Below are 18120 nucleotides of genomic sequence, written 5' to 3'. Positions count from 1 at the left end.
CTACTGCAGCCCTCATCCTCCCCATACAAAACCCGTTCTGCCAGTCACATTCTGTCAACCCTTAAGCACACACACCCCTGGGTCGCTCATCTTTTCAGTTCGCTACAGCTAGCGACTGGAACGAGCTGCAACAAACAGTCCAACTGGACAGTTTTATCTCAATCTCTTCATTCAAAGACTCAATCATGGACACTCTTACTGACAGTTGTGGCTGCTTTGCGTGATGTATTGTTATCTCTACCTTCTTGCCCTTTGTGTTGTTGTCTGTGTCCAATAATGTTTGTACCATGTCTTGTGCATTTCCATGTTGTGTTGCTACCATGCTGTGTTGCTACCTTGTTATGTTGTTGTCTTAGGTATCTATTTATGTAGTGTTGTCTCTCTTGTTGTGATGTGTATTTTGTCCTATGTTATTTAAAATATATATATATATATATATATATGTAACCAAGCCCCTGTCTCCGCAGGAGGCCTTTGGCCGTATGGTAGGCCATCATTGACTTGCCTAGTTAAATAAAGGTTAAATAAAAATAAAAAATAATAATACAGATATCAATAGCAGACTACACATCAGGGGCATCATGCACCAAAACATCTGAGGGGGCACAAAGTATGGAAGCCCCCAGTCTGGAAGATGGGAGAATTTAGAATTTTCCAAAACTATGAAACATATTTTTCCTGCAATCTAGAGCCCTAAACATTATGCTGAATTATATGTTCAAAATATGTTTATTTTCTGCATATCTAATCATACTCCTTGAGCTGTCTGTATCCTCCTGAGAGGTGGTTATTTTTTTAAAGGTTCAATGCAGCCGTATTTATCTCAATATCAAATCATTTCTGGGTAACAATTACGTACCTTACTGTGATTGATTACTGTGAATAAACATATGTAGCTTCTTAGCAAAGAGCAATTTTTCAAGCAAGAGTTTTGCTAGGACTGTCTGGGAGTAGTCTGTGTGGGGGAGGGGGAAACTAAAAATTAGCTGTTATTAGCAGAGAGGGTTGGAACTCTCTTTCTTATTGGTCTGGTTAACTAATTTACTCCTGGTGATGTCACCAGGCAGGCCAAAACTCCATCCCACCAAAACAGGCTGCAATCTTTTCCAACAGCTCTTACACTAAAAGGTGTAAGATTTCACAGTTTTCGCAATTTCACAGTATTATTCCAAGCTCACAGTGTGGAAATATACACTGAACAAAAATATAAACGCAATATGTAAAGTGTTGGTCCCATGTTTCATGAGCTGAAGTAAAACATCTCAGAAAGCTTCAATATGGACAAAAAGCATATTTTTCTCAGATTTTGTGCATGGATTTCATTGCATTCCTGTTAGTGAGCATTTCTCCTTTGCCAAGATAATCCATTCACATGACAGGCCTGGAATATCAAGAATTTGATTAAACAGCATGATCATGACACAGGTGCACCTTGTGCTGGGGACAATAAAAGGCCACTAAAATATGCAGTTGTGTCACACAACACAATGCCACAGATGTCTCAAGTTGAGGGAGCATGCAATTGGCGTGCTGACTCCAGGTATGTCCACCAGAGCTGTTGCCAGAGAATTTAATGTTAATTTCTCTGCCATAAGCATCAATTTTGAGAATCTGGCAGTACGTCCAACCGGCCTCACAACTGCAGACAGACCATGTGCATGGCTTCGGGTGGGAGAGCAGTTTGCTGATGTCAATGTTTTAAGCAGAGTGCCCCATGGTGGCGGTGGGATTATGGTATGGGCAGGCACAAGCTACGGACAATGAACACAATTGCATTTTATTGATGGCAATTGGAATGTACAGAGATACCATGATGCGATCCTGGAGCCCATTGTCGTGCCATTCATGTTTCAGCATGATAAGCCCCATGTTGCAAGGATCTGAACACAATTCCTTGAAGCTGAAAATGTCAGAGTTCTTCCATGGCCTGCATACTCACCAAACATGTCACCCATTGAGCATGTTTGGGATGCTCTGGATTGACATGTAGGGCAATGTGTTCATGTTCCTGCCAAAAGCATGATCAACTCTATGCGAAGGAGATGTATCGCGCTGACTGAGGAAAATGGTGGTCGCACCAGATACTGACTGGTTTTCTGATCCACGCCCCTACTTTTTTTTTAAGGTGTCTGTGAACCACAGATGTTTATCTGTATTCCAAGTCATGGGAAATCCATAGATTAGGACCTAATGGATTTTTTTCAATTGACTGATTTCCTTATATGAACTCAGTAAAATATATTTTTATTTAACCCCTTTTTCTCCCCAATTTCGTAGTATCCAATTGTTAGTAGCTACTATCTTGTCTCCTCGCTACAATTCCAGTACGGGCTCGGGAGAGACGAAGGTTGAAAGTCATGTGTCCTTCTTAACACAGCGCGCATCCAACCCGGAAGCCAGCTGCACCAATGTGTCTTATTCAGTCAATTTAGTATTACTTGCTTTATAAAGTGTACCAACCTTGCCAGCACAACTAGTATTGCTTTAGAGCCATAATAAAGTTAGATTGGTCATTTTACTACTGTTCAAATGTTCAAAAATGTATTTGAAATTTACCCGTACACATCAACAACTGTCGTTTTATAGAATAACAAGATATGCCCCCCACTACGACATACATGTGTATCTGAAGTGCAGCCGTCGCTTAAGTAGGCCTACACATAATTTTTGCCTACCAACCAGTGTTGCCAATTTAGCAACTTAGTCGCTATATTTAGCAAGTATTCAGACCCTTCTAGCGACACATTTTCAAAAAAGCGACTAGCGACTTTTTCTGGTGTTAATGGAGACTTTTGGAGAGGTCACAGGCGGCCCAGTCCTTGCGCAGCAGTCTTTCCCAGCTGCAGTCAGATCAGGACATGTTCACCCCTCTGCGTCCAGACTGCAAATGAATCGCACATGCGGGAAGCTGCCGCTGGCTGATCCCGCTCTGGCTTACATTCAGGGCGGGATGTAAATGTAAAATGTTCTTTGTCTAAAATAAATCACTGCACAAAAATAAATCACTGCATTTGACTCACACAGCCTCAGTCACTTACTCACCTTGTCCACTGTGTGTGTGCCTCTGTGACATAAGCTAAACTTCTAGCTGGCTAGCTCATCATGTCTCAGTCTAAACTGTACACTCACAAATACAGAAAGGAGTGGGAATCAAACCCTGAATGAAAATGGCTGGTTGAAGCCTTTTATTGGCGGTGATACACATTGCAAGGCTAATTTCTACAACAAACTTAGTGATGTAAAAAAAACACATGACAACTCAAAAACATACTCAAAAGGCAAAGCCTTATAACAGTTCCACCCAAAACAAGCTGCCATTTATGGTTAAAAAAAAATTACTCTGTAAAAAAGGCTGAGGCCACCATGGCATTAGCTATCGCTGTTCACTGTTCTATGCTGGCATGTGTTCACATTAGAGAAGTATGTAGAGCTGCTTTCTCAGACTCCACTGCTGCTACCCTCTTCAAAAGATTAATGGTGTTCTAGCACCATACTTTCAGAAAAAGTTGGTGACCAGTGTTTCAGCCTCCTCCTCAATGAGTCCACAGATGTAAGTGTTTCTAAGTACCTGGGGGTTGTGATAAGATACTTTAGTGACACCAATCAGACAATTGTATCAACATTTCTGGGGCTTGTTGAGTTGGAGGGAAGAGATGCCAAATCTATAGCCCGTGCTGTTGTGGCTTTCCTCGACAAGTGGTCTTAAAAAAGAGAAACTCCTGGGGATAGGGACTGACAATGCCTCTGTTATGATGGAGATTAACATTGGGGTCCATAAAGTGCTGAAGGAGGAGTATGGCCTCAAATATCTGGTTCTTATTTGCTGTGTGTGCCACTCTCTGCAGCTTGCTTTAAGTCATGCTTCCAATGACATCATCCCCCGTAGTGTGGAGTACTTGGTACGAGAGACTGGTTTTCAGTGTCTACAAAGCACAGGGAGGCCTACAAGGCCATGTATGAGACCATCAACTGTGGTGAGAAACCTTTACAGATAACCAAGGTGTGTGCCACATGTTAGCTCTCCATTGAACCCGCGGTTTCACGCATTTTGGACCAGTGGGAGGAGCTTAGGCTGCATTTCGCAGTCACCAAGTCCAGTGAACACTGCTACATGGCTGAGGTTTTATACTCCTGGTACAGTGATCCTCAAAACATATTGTATCTGACTCTTTTGAAGGTAGTGCTAGGTGAGGTACAGTTGGCCATCAAGGCTTTTGAGGGAGAGCAAGTAGATCCTCTTAAGCTACTTTAGCCTGACCATGTCATCTACAAGACCCTGCTAGGTAAAGTCCCCCCTTATCTCAGCTCGCTGGTCACCATAGCATCTCCCACCTGTAGCACACGCTCCAGCAGGTATATATATCTCTCTAGTCACCCCCAAAACCAATTCTTTCTTTGGCCGCCTCTCTTTCCAGTTCTCTGCTGCCAATGACTGGAACGAACTACAAAAATCTCTGAAACTGGAAACACTTATCTCCCTCACTACCTTTAAGCACCAACTGTCAGAGCAGCTCACAGATTACTGCACCTGTACATAGCCCACCTATAATTTAGCCCTATCAACTACCTCTTTCCCAACTGTATTTAATTTATTTATTTATTTTGCTCCTTTGCACCCCATTATTTTTATTTCTACTTTGCACATTCTTCCATTGCAAAACTACCATTCCAGTGTTTTACTTGCTATATTGTATTTACCTTGCCACCAAGGCCTTTTTTGCCTTTACCTCCCTTCTCACCTCATTTTCTCACATTGTATATAGACTTGTTTATACTTTATTATTGACTGTATGTTTGTTTTACTCCATGTGTAACTCTGTGTTGTTGTATCTGTCGAACTGCTTTGCTTTATCTTGGCCAGGTCGCAATTGTAAATGAGAACTTGTTCTCAACTTGCCTACCTGGTTAAATAAAGGTAAAATAAAAAAAATAAAAAAAGTCTGTGAGCAGCAGGGTGCTGAATCCACTGGCAAATGTTGATGTACTCAAAGGGTCAATAGACGGATACATCAGTCCCAAACCTTACCTTGGTTACCTTTTTGAGTCAAAGGCAGCTGAGCTCCACCTTGTACCTGAGGATGAAAACAATGTCCGAAAGCGGTGTGTAGCCTTCACCATCTCCCTCACTAATGAGTTGAGGGTGAGACTGCCGGACAACATCGAAGCGGTGTGTCGCCGTCACCATCTGCCTCACTAATGAGCTGAGGGTGAGACTGCCAGACAACATCGAAGCGGTGTGTAGCCGTCACCATCTCCCTCACTAATGAGCTGAGGGTGAGACTGCCAGACAACATCGAAGCGGTGTGTAGCCGTCACCATCTCCCTCACTAATGAGTTGAGGATGAGACTGCCAGACAACATCGAAGCAGTGTGTAGCCGTCACCATCTCCCTCACTAATGAGTTGAGGATGAGACTGCCGGACAACATCGAAGCATTGTAGTACATGTCAGTTTTCAATGTGGAGGAAACTCTAAAGCACAATAAGAGCCCTGGAGAAATAGAAAAAATAGCCAACCTCCTTGGCTACTCCCCTGCAGAGATAGACAAGATTGTCTAGCAATGGCTTGCCATCCATCTTAGTAAATAAAATGAGACAAAAAACACACTGGGCTTCTGGAGTCAGATTTGGAAGTTCAGGGATGCAGCTAATATCAACCCATTTCAAGAACTTGCCATGGCTGCTGTGTCTGTGTTGTCTTTGCCACACTCGAATGCTGAAGTCGAGAGAGTATTCAGCCAGATGAGTGTGGTAAAAAGCAAACTTAGAAATCGGATGTCCTTGCAGACCCTTAACTCCATCCTGTACATTCGACATGGACTGAAGCTGTCTGGTGAGGCTTGCTATGAGCACCAGCTGCCTGATAATGTTTTGCAGCTTTTTGGCACATCAGCTGCTTACTCATTTACGTCAGCTCCCTCAGTTGCTGAACCTGCCATAGAGAGCCTTGACCAAAATGACGATGACCCACTCTTTCTGTGAGCCAGCACAGTCTGTGTGTGTATGGAGGGGGGTCTGGACTTATTTTTTTTTACCTTAATTAGGGTCACACTAGTTACCATAATTTTCTCACATTGCCATTGACAGTTATTTCTATTGTCTCTTTTTGGTCCATTTAGATTGTTAATGTAGATTGTATACAAAAATGTAAAAAATGTTATGGTTAAAAACGTTAATGTTCTACTGTGACTTGTAGGCTTCTAAGTGGACCATAAGGTCAAAAACCAAACCAAATTAATAACACTAAACTAAAAAACATTTTTTTCTTTTTTTTAACTAAGTAACTCCGCCAGAGTGTCTCTTTTTGGTCATTTTTGCCGGTCCCAAGCCCGGATGAAGGAGGAGGGTTGGAATTGTGACGTAAAAAAAAACAAGAATCGACAGAAGAAAGTTCATTTGTAGTTCTAAACATATTTAGGGTGTTTTTTACTCACTTTTTGTCTTTCCCACGACGTTATTCCTCTCTCCTACAGCGTCTATCACAATTACATGCCCATGGCCAATTATGCAAACTAGGTGATGACGTCATTTAGCGACTTTTAGGACAGACAATAGCTACTTTCCTTACTGAGGAGTTGGTCACACTGCTACCAACATGCACAGATCAGCTCGACAGAATGAGCACCAACCACTAGGCTATCAAAGATTCTTACAGGCTTCACAGCTTAAAGCTGTAATATGTAACTTTTTGGGCAACCCCACCAAATTCACATAGAAATGTGAGTTATAGATCTGTCATTCACATTGAAAGCAAGTCTAAGAAGCAGTAGATATGTTTTGTGTGTGCTTTTTCTTTTTTCGCACCATTGGTTAGAGCCTGTAAGTAAGCGTTTCACTGTAAGGTCTACCTACACCTGTTGTATTCGGCGCACGTGACAAATAAACTTTGATTTGATTTGACCAGCTTCAAACAGCTGAAAATGCAATATTTTTGGTTACAGAAAACATATTTCACAGCGGTTTAAACGGTACAATGATTATCTACACCAGGGGTAGGCAACCCTGTTCCTGGAGTGCCGCAGGTACTGCAGGATTTTGTTCCAACTAGGCACCACACCAAGACCAACTGAGCTAATTGATCAGTTCAGTGATTGCCTAAATTCAACACACCTGGTTTTCCAGGTCTGTTAAATAAAAAACATGAAGCTCCTGCGGCACTCCAGGACCAGGGTTGCCTACCCCTGCTCGACACTATACGTGATTGTTTTGTCACATAAACTGAAATTAGGCTAACTATTTGAATTTTAGCAACCAGGAAATGGCAGAGTGATTTCTGTGACACTATGCTGTTTTCGCAATGAACGTAACCAAGTCGCCTCCAGGTGCGCAATATTTTCTGTGTGGGAGAGTTTCACACACACACTCTATAACAAGAGAGCAGGGAGGGGGCGAAAAAGTAGGCTTTGTGTCGTTTTCATAGTATTGACATCACTTTTACAGTAGTCTATCACACAACGACTGTGTACTGCAAATTAATGACAACAGAGTGAACACTTGCCTACTTATTTTAGTAGGCTACACACGGTATTGGTCCTACTACTGCCACATACAAAATGTAACAAAATGGAGGCCTATCTGAAATGCATTCATATACACAACAACTGTCATTTTACCACAAGAAAACATGCCATGTTGAACAGAAGCCTCACAAAGAAAGACTGGTAGCCCAAGATACACTAATTAAAACAGCACACACTGTAACCATCGATTCAGGACCACGGACAGAAAGCAACCCCAGTCAGCAAGGTGAAAGGATCATGTACAATGTGAGTGGACAGCCAGGACAACAGGAGCACTATGCCAGGGATCATCTCAGAGCACAACCAATTACGCTACATTGGACACTGTCCCTATACCAATCAAATAATACAAAGCTGTATATCTATGAAGTAAAAAGCAAAGGCCTAAACTATACAATACATTCAAAAAGGTATCTTACCATTTAGATGAGTTGCAGCCTCCTTGATGCTGTGTTGAACCTTATGAGAAGTTTCTGATTCCATTCTCCTTTCCAGAGAAGTTTACTTGTTAGGTCCCTCTCAAATTGGGCTTTTCGTTGATGTGTTCAGAGTCTGTGCTTACTGAATACATTCTTCAGGGTGGAGAATTCATTTTTGCACATTGTTGCTTGTGGCTGGGGTAACGGATGTGCAGGTGCTTGTTGTGATTTTACACTTGTGCTGGTGCTAGGCCCTGGCTCTTGTGAATCTTGTTGGTCAGCAGGCAGCATGGGGGACATGCGGGAATTACATTGGATATTAGGTTCCTCAACCTCGGTGGTCGGGCCTGCAGGCTGGTCAGTGAACTTGGCATTTCTCTCGACATGGTGGTCCTCAGTTTTTTTGCTCTTGGCAGTTCTCAGCCATTTTCGGATATCCATGCTGATCAAAGCTCAACCAACTAGCTATAATTATTTTGTGCCCTGCTACCAAAACTTAACGAAGCTAGTAGCTACTAGCTATCCTGTTGTTAGCTGTATCTGTCTGCAAAGGTGAAAAACATTTCCCCCTCTCTGTGAGAAAGCACAAATTATATGTGGTGAGTCCACGCCTGGCTTTGCCTCCCCTTAGAGCCGGCCCTGGCTTCTTGGTAGCTAGTTATGAGGTTGACAGATTGTGAACCTATCTGGCCTAGCTAAAGCCTTCTTAAATTGTCTAGGTGCTAAGTATTATTACAGAGAAAAAACAACAGTCTTGAACGAATTCCCACATATGCTGAGCACTTGTTGGCTGCTTTTCCTTCCAAACCATCTGAATTAGGTTGAAGTCGGTTGATTGTGGAGGCCAATTCATCTGATGCAGGACTCCATCACTGTCCTTCTTGGTCAAATAGCCCTTACACAACCTGGAGGTGTGTTGGGTCATTGTCCTGTTGAAAAACAAATGATAGTCCCACTAAGCACAAACCAGATGGGATGGCGTATCACTGCAGAATGCTGTGGTAGCCATGCTGGTTAAGTGTGTTAAGTGTGTTGAATTCTAAATAAATCACAGACAGCGTCACCAGCAAAGCACTCCCACACCATCACACCTCCTCCTTCATGCTTCACGGTGGGAACCACACATGCAGAGATCATCCGTTCACCTACTCTGCGTCTTACAAAGACGCGGCAGTTGGAACCAGAAATCTCAAATTTGGACTCATCAGACCAAAGGACAGATTCCCACCATTCTAATGTCCATTGCTTGCGTTTCTTGGCCTAAGCAAGTCTCTTCTTCTTATTGATGTTCTTTAGTAGTGGTTTCTTTGCAGCAATTCGACCATGAAGGCCTGATTCACGCAGTCACCTCTGAACAGTTGAAGAAACGTTCCAAGTTCTTGAAATTTTCCGCATTGACTGATCTTCTTGTCTTAAAGTAATAATGAACTGTCGTTTCTCTTTGCTTATTTGAGCTGTTCTTGCCATAATATGAACTTGTTTTTTTTTACCAAATAGGGCTATCTTCTCTATACCACACCTACCTTGTCATAACACAACTGATTGGCTCAAACTTATTAAGAAGGAAAAAAATTCCACAAATTAACGTTTAACAAGCCACACCTTGAATGAGTAGGTGTGTCCAACCTTTTGACTGGTACTGTTTATACAGCACCTTCATAAAGTATTCATACCTCTTGACGTATTGTTGCAACCTGAATTCAAAATGTATAATATAAATATTTTTCTCACCCATCTACACACAATACCCCATAATGGAAGTGAAAATATGTTTTTAGAAATGTTTGTAAATTTATTGAATATGAAATACAGAAATATCTCATTTACATAAGTATTCACACCCCTGAGTCAATACATGTTAGAATCACGTTTGGCAGCGATTACAGCTGTGAGTCTTTCTGGGTAAGTCTCTAAGAGGTTTGCACACCTGGACTGTACAATTTTTGCAGACATCCTGAAAAACTCCCCATTACTTAACAATTACTAGCATACCCATAACATGATGCAGCCACCCCTATGCTTGAAAAGATAGAGAGTGGTACTCAGTAATGTGTTGCATTGGATTTGCCCCAAACATAACACTTTGTATCCAGGACAAAATCTTAATTGCTTTGCCAATTTTTTTGCAGTATTACTTTAGTGCCTTGTTGCTAACAGGATGTATGTTTTGGAATATTGTTATTCTGTACGGGCTTCATTCTTTTCACTCTGTCAATTAGGTTATTATTGTGGAGTAACTACAATGTTGTTGATCCATCCTCAGTTTTCTCCTGTCACAGCCTCTAAACTCTGTAACTGTTTTAAAGTCACCTTTGGCTTCATGTTGAAATCCCTGAGCGGTTTATTTCATCTCTGGAAACTGAGTTAGGAAGGACGCCTGCATCGCCCATCTACCAATAGGTGCCCTTTGCGGGGCATTGGAAAATCTAATCAAATCTAATTTTATTGGTCACATACACATGGTTAGCATATGTTAATGCGAGTGTAGCGAAATGCTTGTGCATCTAGTTCCGACAGTGCAGTATTATCTAGCAAGTTATCTAACAATTCCCCAACAACTGCCTAATACACACAATCTAAAAAGGTGAATGAGAATATGTACATATAAATATATGGATGAGCGATGGCCGAGCGGCATAGGCCAGGTGCAATAGATGGTATAAAATACAAATTATACAGTTGAAGTCGGAAGTTTACATACACTTAGGTTGGAGTCATTAAAACTAGTTTTTAACCACTCCTCAAATTTCTTGTTAACAAACTATAGTTTTGGAAAGTCGGTTAGGACATCTACTTTGTGCATGACACAAGTCATTTTTCCAACAATTGTTTACAGACAAATTATTTCACTTATAAGTCATTCTATCACAATTCCAGTGGGTCAGAAGTGTACATACACTAAGTTGACTGTGCCTTCAAACATCTAGGAAAATTCCAGAAAATGATGTCATGGCTTCAGAAGCTTCTGATTTGTTAATTGACATCATTTGAGTCAATTGGAGGTGTACCTGTGGATGTATTTCAAGGCCTACCTGCAAACTCAGTGCCTCTTTGCTTGACATCAAGAGAAAATCTAAAGAAATCAGCCAAGACTTCAGAAAAAAATTATAGACCTCCACAAGTCTGGTTCATCCTTGGGAGCAATTTCTAAACGCCTGAAGGTACCACCTTCACCTGTACAAACAATAGTACTCAAGTATAAACGCCATGGGACCATGCAGCCATCATACTGCTCTGGAAGGAGACGTGTTCTGTCTCATAGAGATAAACTTACTTTGGTGCGAAAAGTGCAAATCAATCCCAAAACAACAGCAATGGACCTTGTGAAGATGTTGGAGGAAACAGGTACAAAAGTATCTATATCCACAGTAAAACGAGTCCTATATCGACATAACCTGAAAGGCCGCTCAGCAAGGAAGAAGCCACTGCTCCAAAAACCGCCATAAAAAAGCCAGACTACGGTTTGCAACTGCACATGGGGACAAAGATCATATTATTTGGAGAAATGTCCTCCGGTTTGATGAAACAAAAATAGAACTGTTGGGCCATAATGACCATCATTATTAGGAAAAAGGGGGAGGATTGCAAGCCGAAGAACACCATCGCAACCGTGAAGCACCGGGGTGGCAGCATCATGTTGTGGGGGTGCTTTGCTGCAGTAGAGCCTGGAGCACTTCACAAAATAGATAGCATCATGAGAAAGGAAAATTATGTGGATATATTGAAGCAACATTTCAAGACATCAGTCAGGAAGTTAAAGCTTGGTTGTAAATGGGTCTTCCAAATGGACAATGACCCCAAGCATACTTCTAAAGTTGTGGCAAAATGACTTAAGGACATTAAAGTCAAGGTATTGGAGTGGCTATCACAAAGCTCTGACCTCAATCCTATAGAAAATCTGTGGGCAGAACTGAAAAAGCGTGTGTGAGCAAGGAGGCCTACAAATCGGACTCAGTTACACCAGCTCTGTCAGGAGGAATGGGCCAAAATTCACCCAACTTATTGGGGGAAGCTTGTGGAAGGCTACCCGAAGCATTTGACCCAAGTTAAACAATTTAAAGTCAATGCTACCAAATACTAATTGACTGTATGTAAACTTCTGACCCACTGGGAATGTGATGAAAGAAATAGAAGCTGAAATAAATAATTATCTCTACTATTATTCTGATATTTCACATTCTTAAAATAAAGTGGTGATCCTAACTGACATAAGACAGTTTTTTTTTTACTCTGATTAAATGTCAGGAATTGTGAAAAACTGAGTTTAAATGTATTTGTCTAAGGTGCATGTAAACTTCCGACTTCAACTGTACATATGAGATGAGTAAAGTAAGATATGTAAATATTATTAAAGTGGCATTATTTAAAAGTAACTAGTGATACATTTATTAAAACTTCTCTGGTCTTTGTGGTTGAATCCGTGTTTTAGATTCACGACTGAGGCACCTTACAGATAATTTTATGTGTGGGTTGCAGAGATGAAGTAGTCATTCAAAACTCATGTTAAATACTATTATTGCACACAAAGTGAGTTTATGCAACTTATTATGTGACTTGTTAAGCACATTTTTACAATTGAACTTATTTAGGCTTGCCATAACAATGGGGTTGAATACTTATTGACTTAAGACTTTTCAGCGTTTCCTCAACATAGTGTGGAATACACATATTAACAATAGCCTAAATGTAGGCTAATTTTGCTGGTGGGCAATGAGATTCGGGATCTTTTCCCCACAGCATCTTATCCCCCCACGTGTTTCCATGGCAAATCCATTGTTTTGACCAGTTCCATTGACCTCTTTACTGCATCTATAACAGCTAGTTCTCAGTTTTCCCCTCCCCACTCAGACCACTTCCAAATAGTCCAACAAAATTCTTGCTTGAGAAATTGCTCTTTGTTAAGAAGCTATTTGTTGTGTCTCTTTTTAATTTAAAGTTCCAATTCAGCCATTTTTATGTCAATATCAAATCATTTTTGGGTAACAATTGAGTACCTTACTATGATTGTTGTAAATTCAAATGGTCAAAAAGGAACAAAATATAGCTTCAAAGAGCAATTTCTTAAGCAATAATTTTTCTAGGACTGTCTGTGAAGCGTCTGAGTGGGGAGGGGAAAACTGAAAATGATCTGTTATTGGCAGAGGTTTGGAACTTTCTTATTGGTCTATTAATTCATTTACAGTCAGGCAGGTCAAAACTCCATCCCACCATAACAGGCTGAAATTTCAGCCGGTCTTTTCAAACAGTTCTTACACTAAAATGAATTATCGTCATTTTCATTAAAACCGCCTCAGTTTGTTGGGGCATGGACTCTACAAGGTGTCGAAAGCGTTCTACAGGGATGCTGGCCCATGTTGACTTAAATGCTTCCCACAGTTGTGTCAAGTTAGCTGGACGTCTTTTGGGTGGTGGGCCATTCTTGATACACGCGGGAAACTGTTGAGCATGAAAAACCCAGCAGCGTTGCAGTTCTTGACACCTGGTACCTACTACCATACCTAGTTCAATGGCACTTACATGTTTTGTCTTGCCCATTCACCCTCTGAATGGCACACATACACAATCCATGTCTCAATTGTCTCAAGGCTGAAAAATCCTCCTCCCTGTCATCTCCACTGATTGAAGTGGATTTAACAATTGACCTCAATAACGGATAATGGCTTTCGCCTGGATTCACCTGGTCAGCCTATGTCATTGAAAGAGCAGGTGTTCTTAATGTTTGTATACTCAGTGTATATGAAACACAGGAAAACAGGTTTGTTGAGGTTGTGCACTTCTATACGGATCTCTTGCATGTTTTTGGAGTAGGCCTAGGCTAGGTTATGAGGATGTTATGAGCCATTTTAATGACAGTCTTGGGTGACCTTTTTACAGGTTCATGTAATATAACCCCATAGGCTTGAACCTACATTGAACCTATCCCAACGAATAGATCACTACTTATTTATCCATATTAATGGCTCAAATGTCAACATGAATTGAGAAGACAGTTTGACAGTTTGTGGACAAGCATAAGTAGGCCTAGTCCTAGACTACAAAGTCTACAACTTGACACTATATAGAATCCCGTTACAAAAAGTGACTGCGTAGCTGTGTTGCTTTGGCCAATAGCAACATTTTTGGTGCAATTTAAAAATAACAACTCCAAAACGATGTGCCATTATTCACACGAGAAGGGCTATAGGTCTAGGTCTTTTTTAATTGAGAGAGATTAAAAAATATAAAAAATATGTTACATGCACATCACCAATCAAATATTCCCTTTGACACATGCTGGGTGGTCAGAATTAACTTTAATCCCATCCTTATAGTTTGGAAAAGAAACAGAAGGGCGATAAACAATTTAAGAGCATGTTAACTGCAATAGCCTAATGAATGAAGCCCTTGATAAATCATTTGTATGGTTTTGAAATATAAAATATATACATCAACAATAAAGTGTTTTAGAAAACAGTAAGCCTATGCACACTCACATTCCTGTTATTATGCAGTAGTACGCTATACTTTCCCAGTCAATGAAATAAGTAGAAAACGATATAACGTTATTGCAAAAAAACACATTTTATTTTCATTTTGAACGTTGCCATCAGACAAACGTTCTACCCGTATCACTCTTAAAACCTGCCTCACTTTCCCCGTATTAAGGAAGTGTGCTTTGCAATCAAATTGGAGCAGAAAATGCTAAAAGTTTGTCAAACAGAAACTCCAAATTAATAATATGCCTTTTCTGTCCAGTTAAACTTCAAATAAAATGTAATGCCTACGTGATTTCTCATTTTATTAACAAACGTATACACCTTATCACATACAGAAAATTATATTGCCTATCTCAATAACTCAGACACAAACAAACATGTTAAGCATTACATTTCTGAACCATACATTTATTTTTTGTATGTTTTTATTTTATTATTAGAACTATTCTATAAAAAAGTATATTTGAAGAGCCTCCAGCATTTCGTTGCAATTATAAATCATCTTGTTTCTCGATTTCTCGTAATCCACAACATGTGCTTCAGGACGTCTGAGTAATCCATTGGGAGCCAAGTCTTGCGGAACTGTCCTTTCAGCGTGTCGGAGTGCTCAGTTATGTTGGATGGTCCAAATTCGATTCTACTGAGTGACAGTAACTTGCTGTATGTTCCTAATAGATGCCAAGGTGTTCATTCCGGGGGGTGGGTAGAGAGAGCCGTGAATATCCGACGGACTGAGTGAGCCTGGTACCGGCAGAGGACTCACTGATCCCGGGTCACTGTGCACTGATCCTCCGCTGCCATCAGATCCCATTTTCTTTTTGATTAATTTCCTTTCCTTGGCTCGGCGATTTTGAAACCAGATCTTCACCTGTAAATGTAAAAGAAAAATGTGTCAAAATTGGTATTTCGTTTTATATTTGATTCATCATTTGATTTATCAAGTCTAGGGCCATAATGCTCTACCATGAATTGGTATTGACCTACCTGTCGTTCTGAAAGGCCAAGGTTCCCCGCAAGTTCCGACTTTCTTCTGATAGTGATGTAACGATTAAAATGGAACTCCTTCTCCAGCTCCAGTCTCTGGTGGTCGGTGTAAACCACTCTGTATTTCTCCTTCGTTCTTGTTTTGCCTGAAATTATGAGAAGTTATGAGAATTCAATATGCTCCGTAGGCCTAATTTTTAAATAGGCTAGTCACAATGAACATCGAATACTTCAATATATAATATATAATGGAGCAATAGGCTATTTAAACTCTGAAGTTCATTCTTGTTTTAAATTCACTTTTATAGCAGTAATTTGAGGTATTTATAGCAAGTAGGTTTAATACTAGAGAAATAGGACAATCAACGGGTTAATTATCAATGCCTATTAAACTTTACGATTCGTTTATCTAACACATCTCAAAATGTGTATGTAGCATCTTTAGGCTCTATCAACTGAAGTGGTGGCTATCATGTTAATCTAGATTGTGTTGCTTTGTTGGTAGATATGCAAATTGAGCCACTGATCTTTTGATCTCACTTTTTGAACAAACTGCAGAACAAAGAGTCTCAGAGATATTACCTAAACTCCATTGAAGTGTTAAGAGGCAACACACGACAACACAAAGGACTAACAAGGCAATACTATCTCAGACATTTCTCTAGCTTGGATCAGGTTGCTTTGTTGATCAATATATCATAACCACATACCCTTTTATCAGGTAGACAATATTATTAGTCGTTTTGAACAACATTGAAACATGTTGATATTAATAGTTATAGTTAGCTATAGGTCATGCTTGACACGTTTGACAAGACCCGGGATAGCCTCCTAGAACTAAACACTTGACAACACGTTTGATAAGCTAGCCTAATAATACAAATACAGAAAAAGACATCTAGGCTAAAATAATTTCAGGATTTTACAGTGGTTCGTTTTATAACCAAGTTAATTAATAAGCTATAAAACGAAATATACGAGTTAATGTAGGCTTATGTTACTGTTACTTAGTCTAATTTATAAATATAGGCCTAAAGTAAACGAATTATATTTTCTACATATTTAATTTCTAGCGAATTAAGAGATGCTGTGGTTTATTGCCAAGTTATAAAGCTTTGTTTATATTCGTCAAAGACCTTTCTTTATTTGCTGTGAAAAACGTCACCCTTTCCGGCAATAGAACTCGAAGAATGGGAGCCGAGGAAGACACTTTGGTGCATATCAAAGTAAAATGAGGTGTTAAAAGAGACCGCAGCCTGAATATGACGGATAACCTCAAAACCCGAGACAATGTAGCAGGAAAAGTAGACCTCACATCTAGTTTACGGGAGTCGAGAAATTAGCATTACAAGTGCGCCTGGCGCCGTTTCAGATCTTGACACCTTCATCGTTTCCTCCACAAGGATAAAAGCCTGTATCAGAAAATAACTAAGATGTTAACGTTTTAATTAATAGCATAGTTTATCAGACTATTATCGCTATTGTAGGCCTATAGTTGCATTGTCAATAATGAATTTGACAAATTCGATCTAGAGCCTATCATTTTCCTCCTTTCGCTTTTGAGTCTGTTGTGATTTACAATTGAATGCCTTGAAATTGCATTTTACAGTTTTCAAAATGTGTCCAATACAAAAATGTTACATGCGACTGTATGATTTTGGTGACATCTAATTTAAATCATGATTAGATAATGTCATGTTAGTGCTTCCTTTTATTCGTTACGAACCTCTCCAAAATGTTACCACAATGCACCCATTACGCATGAGGTTATTCGTTTTTACGGTGAGATTTAGCACTTAAAGTATGCAATTATTTTTTATATTGTATCAATTTTCTAAATACTACCTGTTGCACTTGCACAACTTTTATGAGCCAACACCAGCAGTTTTCACAGCACACGAGAAAAACACAACAATTCCGACTCTTAGCAAAATATAAACATGTGGTTTGGCATGAGTTGATGATGTGCACGAATGATTTTAACAGTGGCATGCATTTCTTGGCTCAAGCTTGTGACCTTACTCACCCGTGGAAGATGATTGTACCGTTTTGTTCATCCACTGGTAAGAAGAATTGCGCCTTTCTCTATCCGGGGAAAGTTGAGCAACAGAAATATTATCTGGAGGTGGTTGCAATACTGCTGACCCTGGCGCGTGCATGGGATTGTATTCAGGTGAGCAATAGGAAACTTGTCCCGGCGATGAGTTGTTCATGGGCGTAGGAATAGTGTTAGGAGGACCCAGACTATAGGCGCCCCAGTCCTCTCTTGGTGCGCCATAAGGAGCTCCCCAAGCCCCCGAAGACTGTGCGTGCGTATCCATGTTTGGCACATGATGGTATCCAGTAAAGTCGGAATATTGTGGCGTGGGAACAAAGTTCTGTGGTGGGATGTTGATGCCCGATCGTCTTACAGGTCCTTGGTGATACATGCTGCCTTCTTTATCCAAAAGGTATCACACATGCATGATTTGAAAACAAGTGACAAAAGTGACTTTCAAGTGTACATAGTTGCCCTGCAACTGCGTCAAAATAAATCAAATAACAATCCTCTTGCTGTGGTTATGTTGTGTATAGTCCAATGGTGCAAATTAAATGCGAAGTAGTTCCTGACGCGATACTGTCTCACAGGATGTGGCTCTGTTGTCAAGGTGGTGGTGGCAAAGGTATACTAGGGTCTTCCTTCCTGACGTCAGAAGAGTCTTCAAACCCCGACAATTTGCAT

General features: G+C 40.4%; 1 protein-coding gene across 1 annotated transcript; it reads right to left on the bottom strand.

Annotated features, from left to right (window-relative positions):
• Nucleotides 1-14887: 14887 nt before the first annotated feature.
• cdx4 (caudal type homeobox 4) lies at nt 14888-17863 on the bottom strand. Its single transcript, XM_021562168.3, has 3 exons — nt 17425-17863; nt 15399-15544; nt 14888-15282 (listed from the first exon to the last, which is right to left on the bottom strand). Exons 1-3 carry the CDS (start codon nt 17825-17827, stop codon nt 15052-15054), a joined length of 780 nt encoding a protein of 259 aa, XP_021417843.2. The 5' UTR covers nt 17828-17863; the 3' UTR covers nt 14888-15051.
• Between the last annotated feature and the right edge of the window lie 257 nt (nt 17864-18120).

This window comes from Oncorhynchus mykiss, chromosome 14 (assembly GCF_057628025.1).
Source record: "Oncorhynchus mykiss isolate SJ-2025 chromosome 14, ASM5762802v1, whole genome shotgun sequence".
Lineage (NCBI taxonomy): Eukaryota > Metazoa > Chordata > Actinopteri > Salmoniformes > Salmonidae > Oncorhynchus > Oncorhynchus mykiss.
Note: the sequence above shows the minus strand (reverse complement) of the source record. Positions and strands in the feature narration are given on the sequence as shown.

What these genes read in the sequence shown, in the direction of transcription:
- cdx4 (XM_021562168.3), bottom strand. Translation starts at nt 17,827, where the DNA reads ATGTATCACCAAGGACCTGTAAGACGATCGGGCATCAACATCCCACCA. An exon ending in GGTACAATCATCTTCCACGG is followed by an intron (nt 15,545 to 17,424) that starts GTGAGTAAGGTC and finishes TCATAATTTCAG; the next exon opens with GCAAAACAAGAACGAAGGAG. An exon ending in TTGGCCTTTCAGAACGACAG is followed by an intron (nt 15,283 to 15,398) that starts GTAGGTCAATAC and finishes TTACATTTACAG; the next exon opens with GTGAAGATCTGGTTTCAAAA.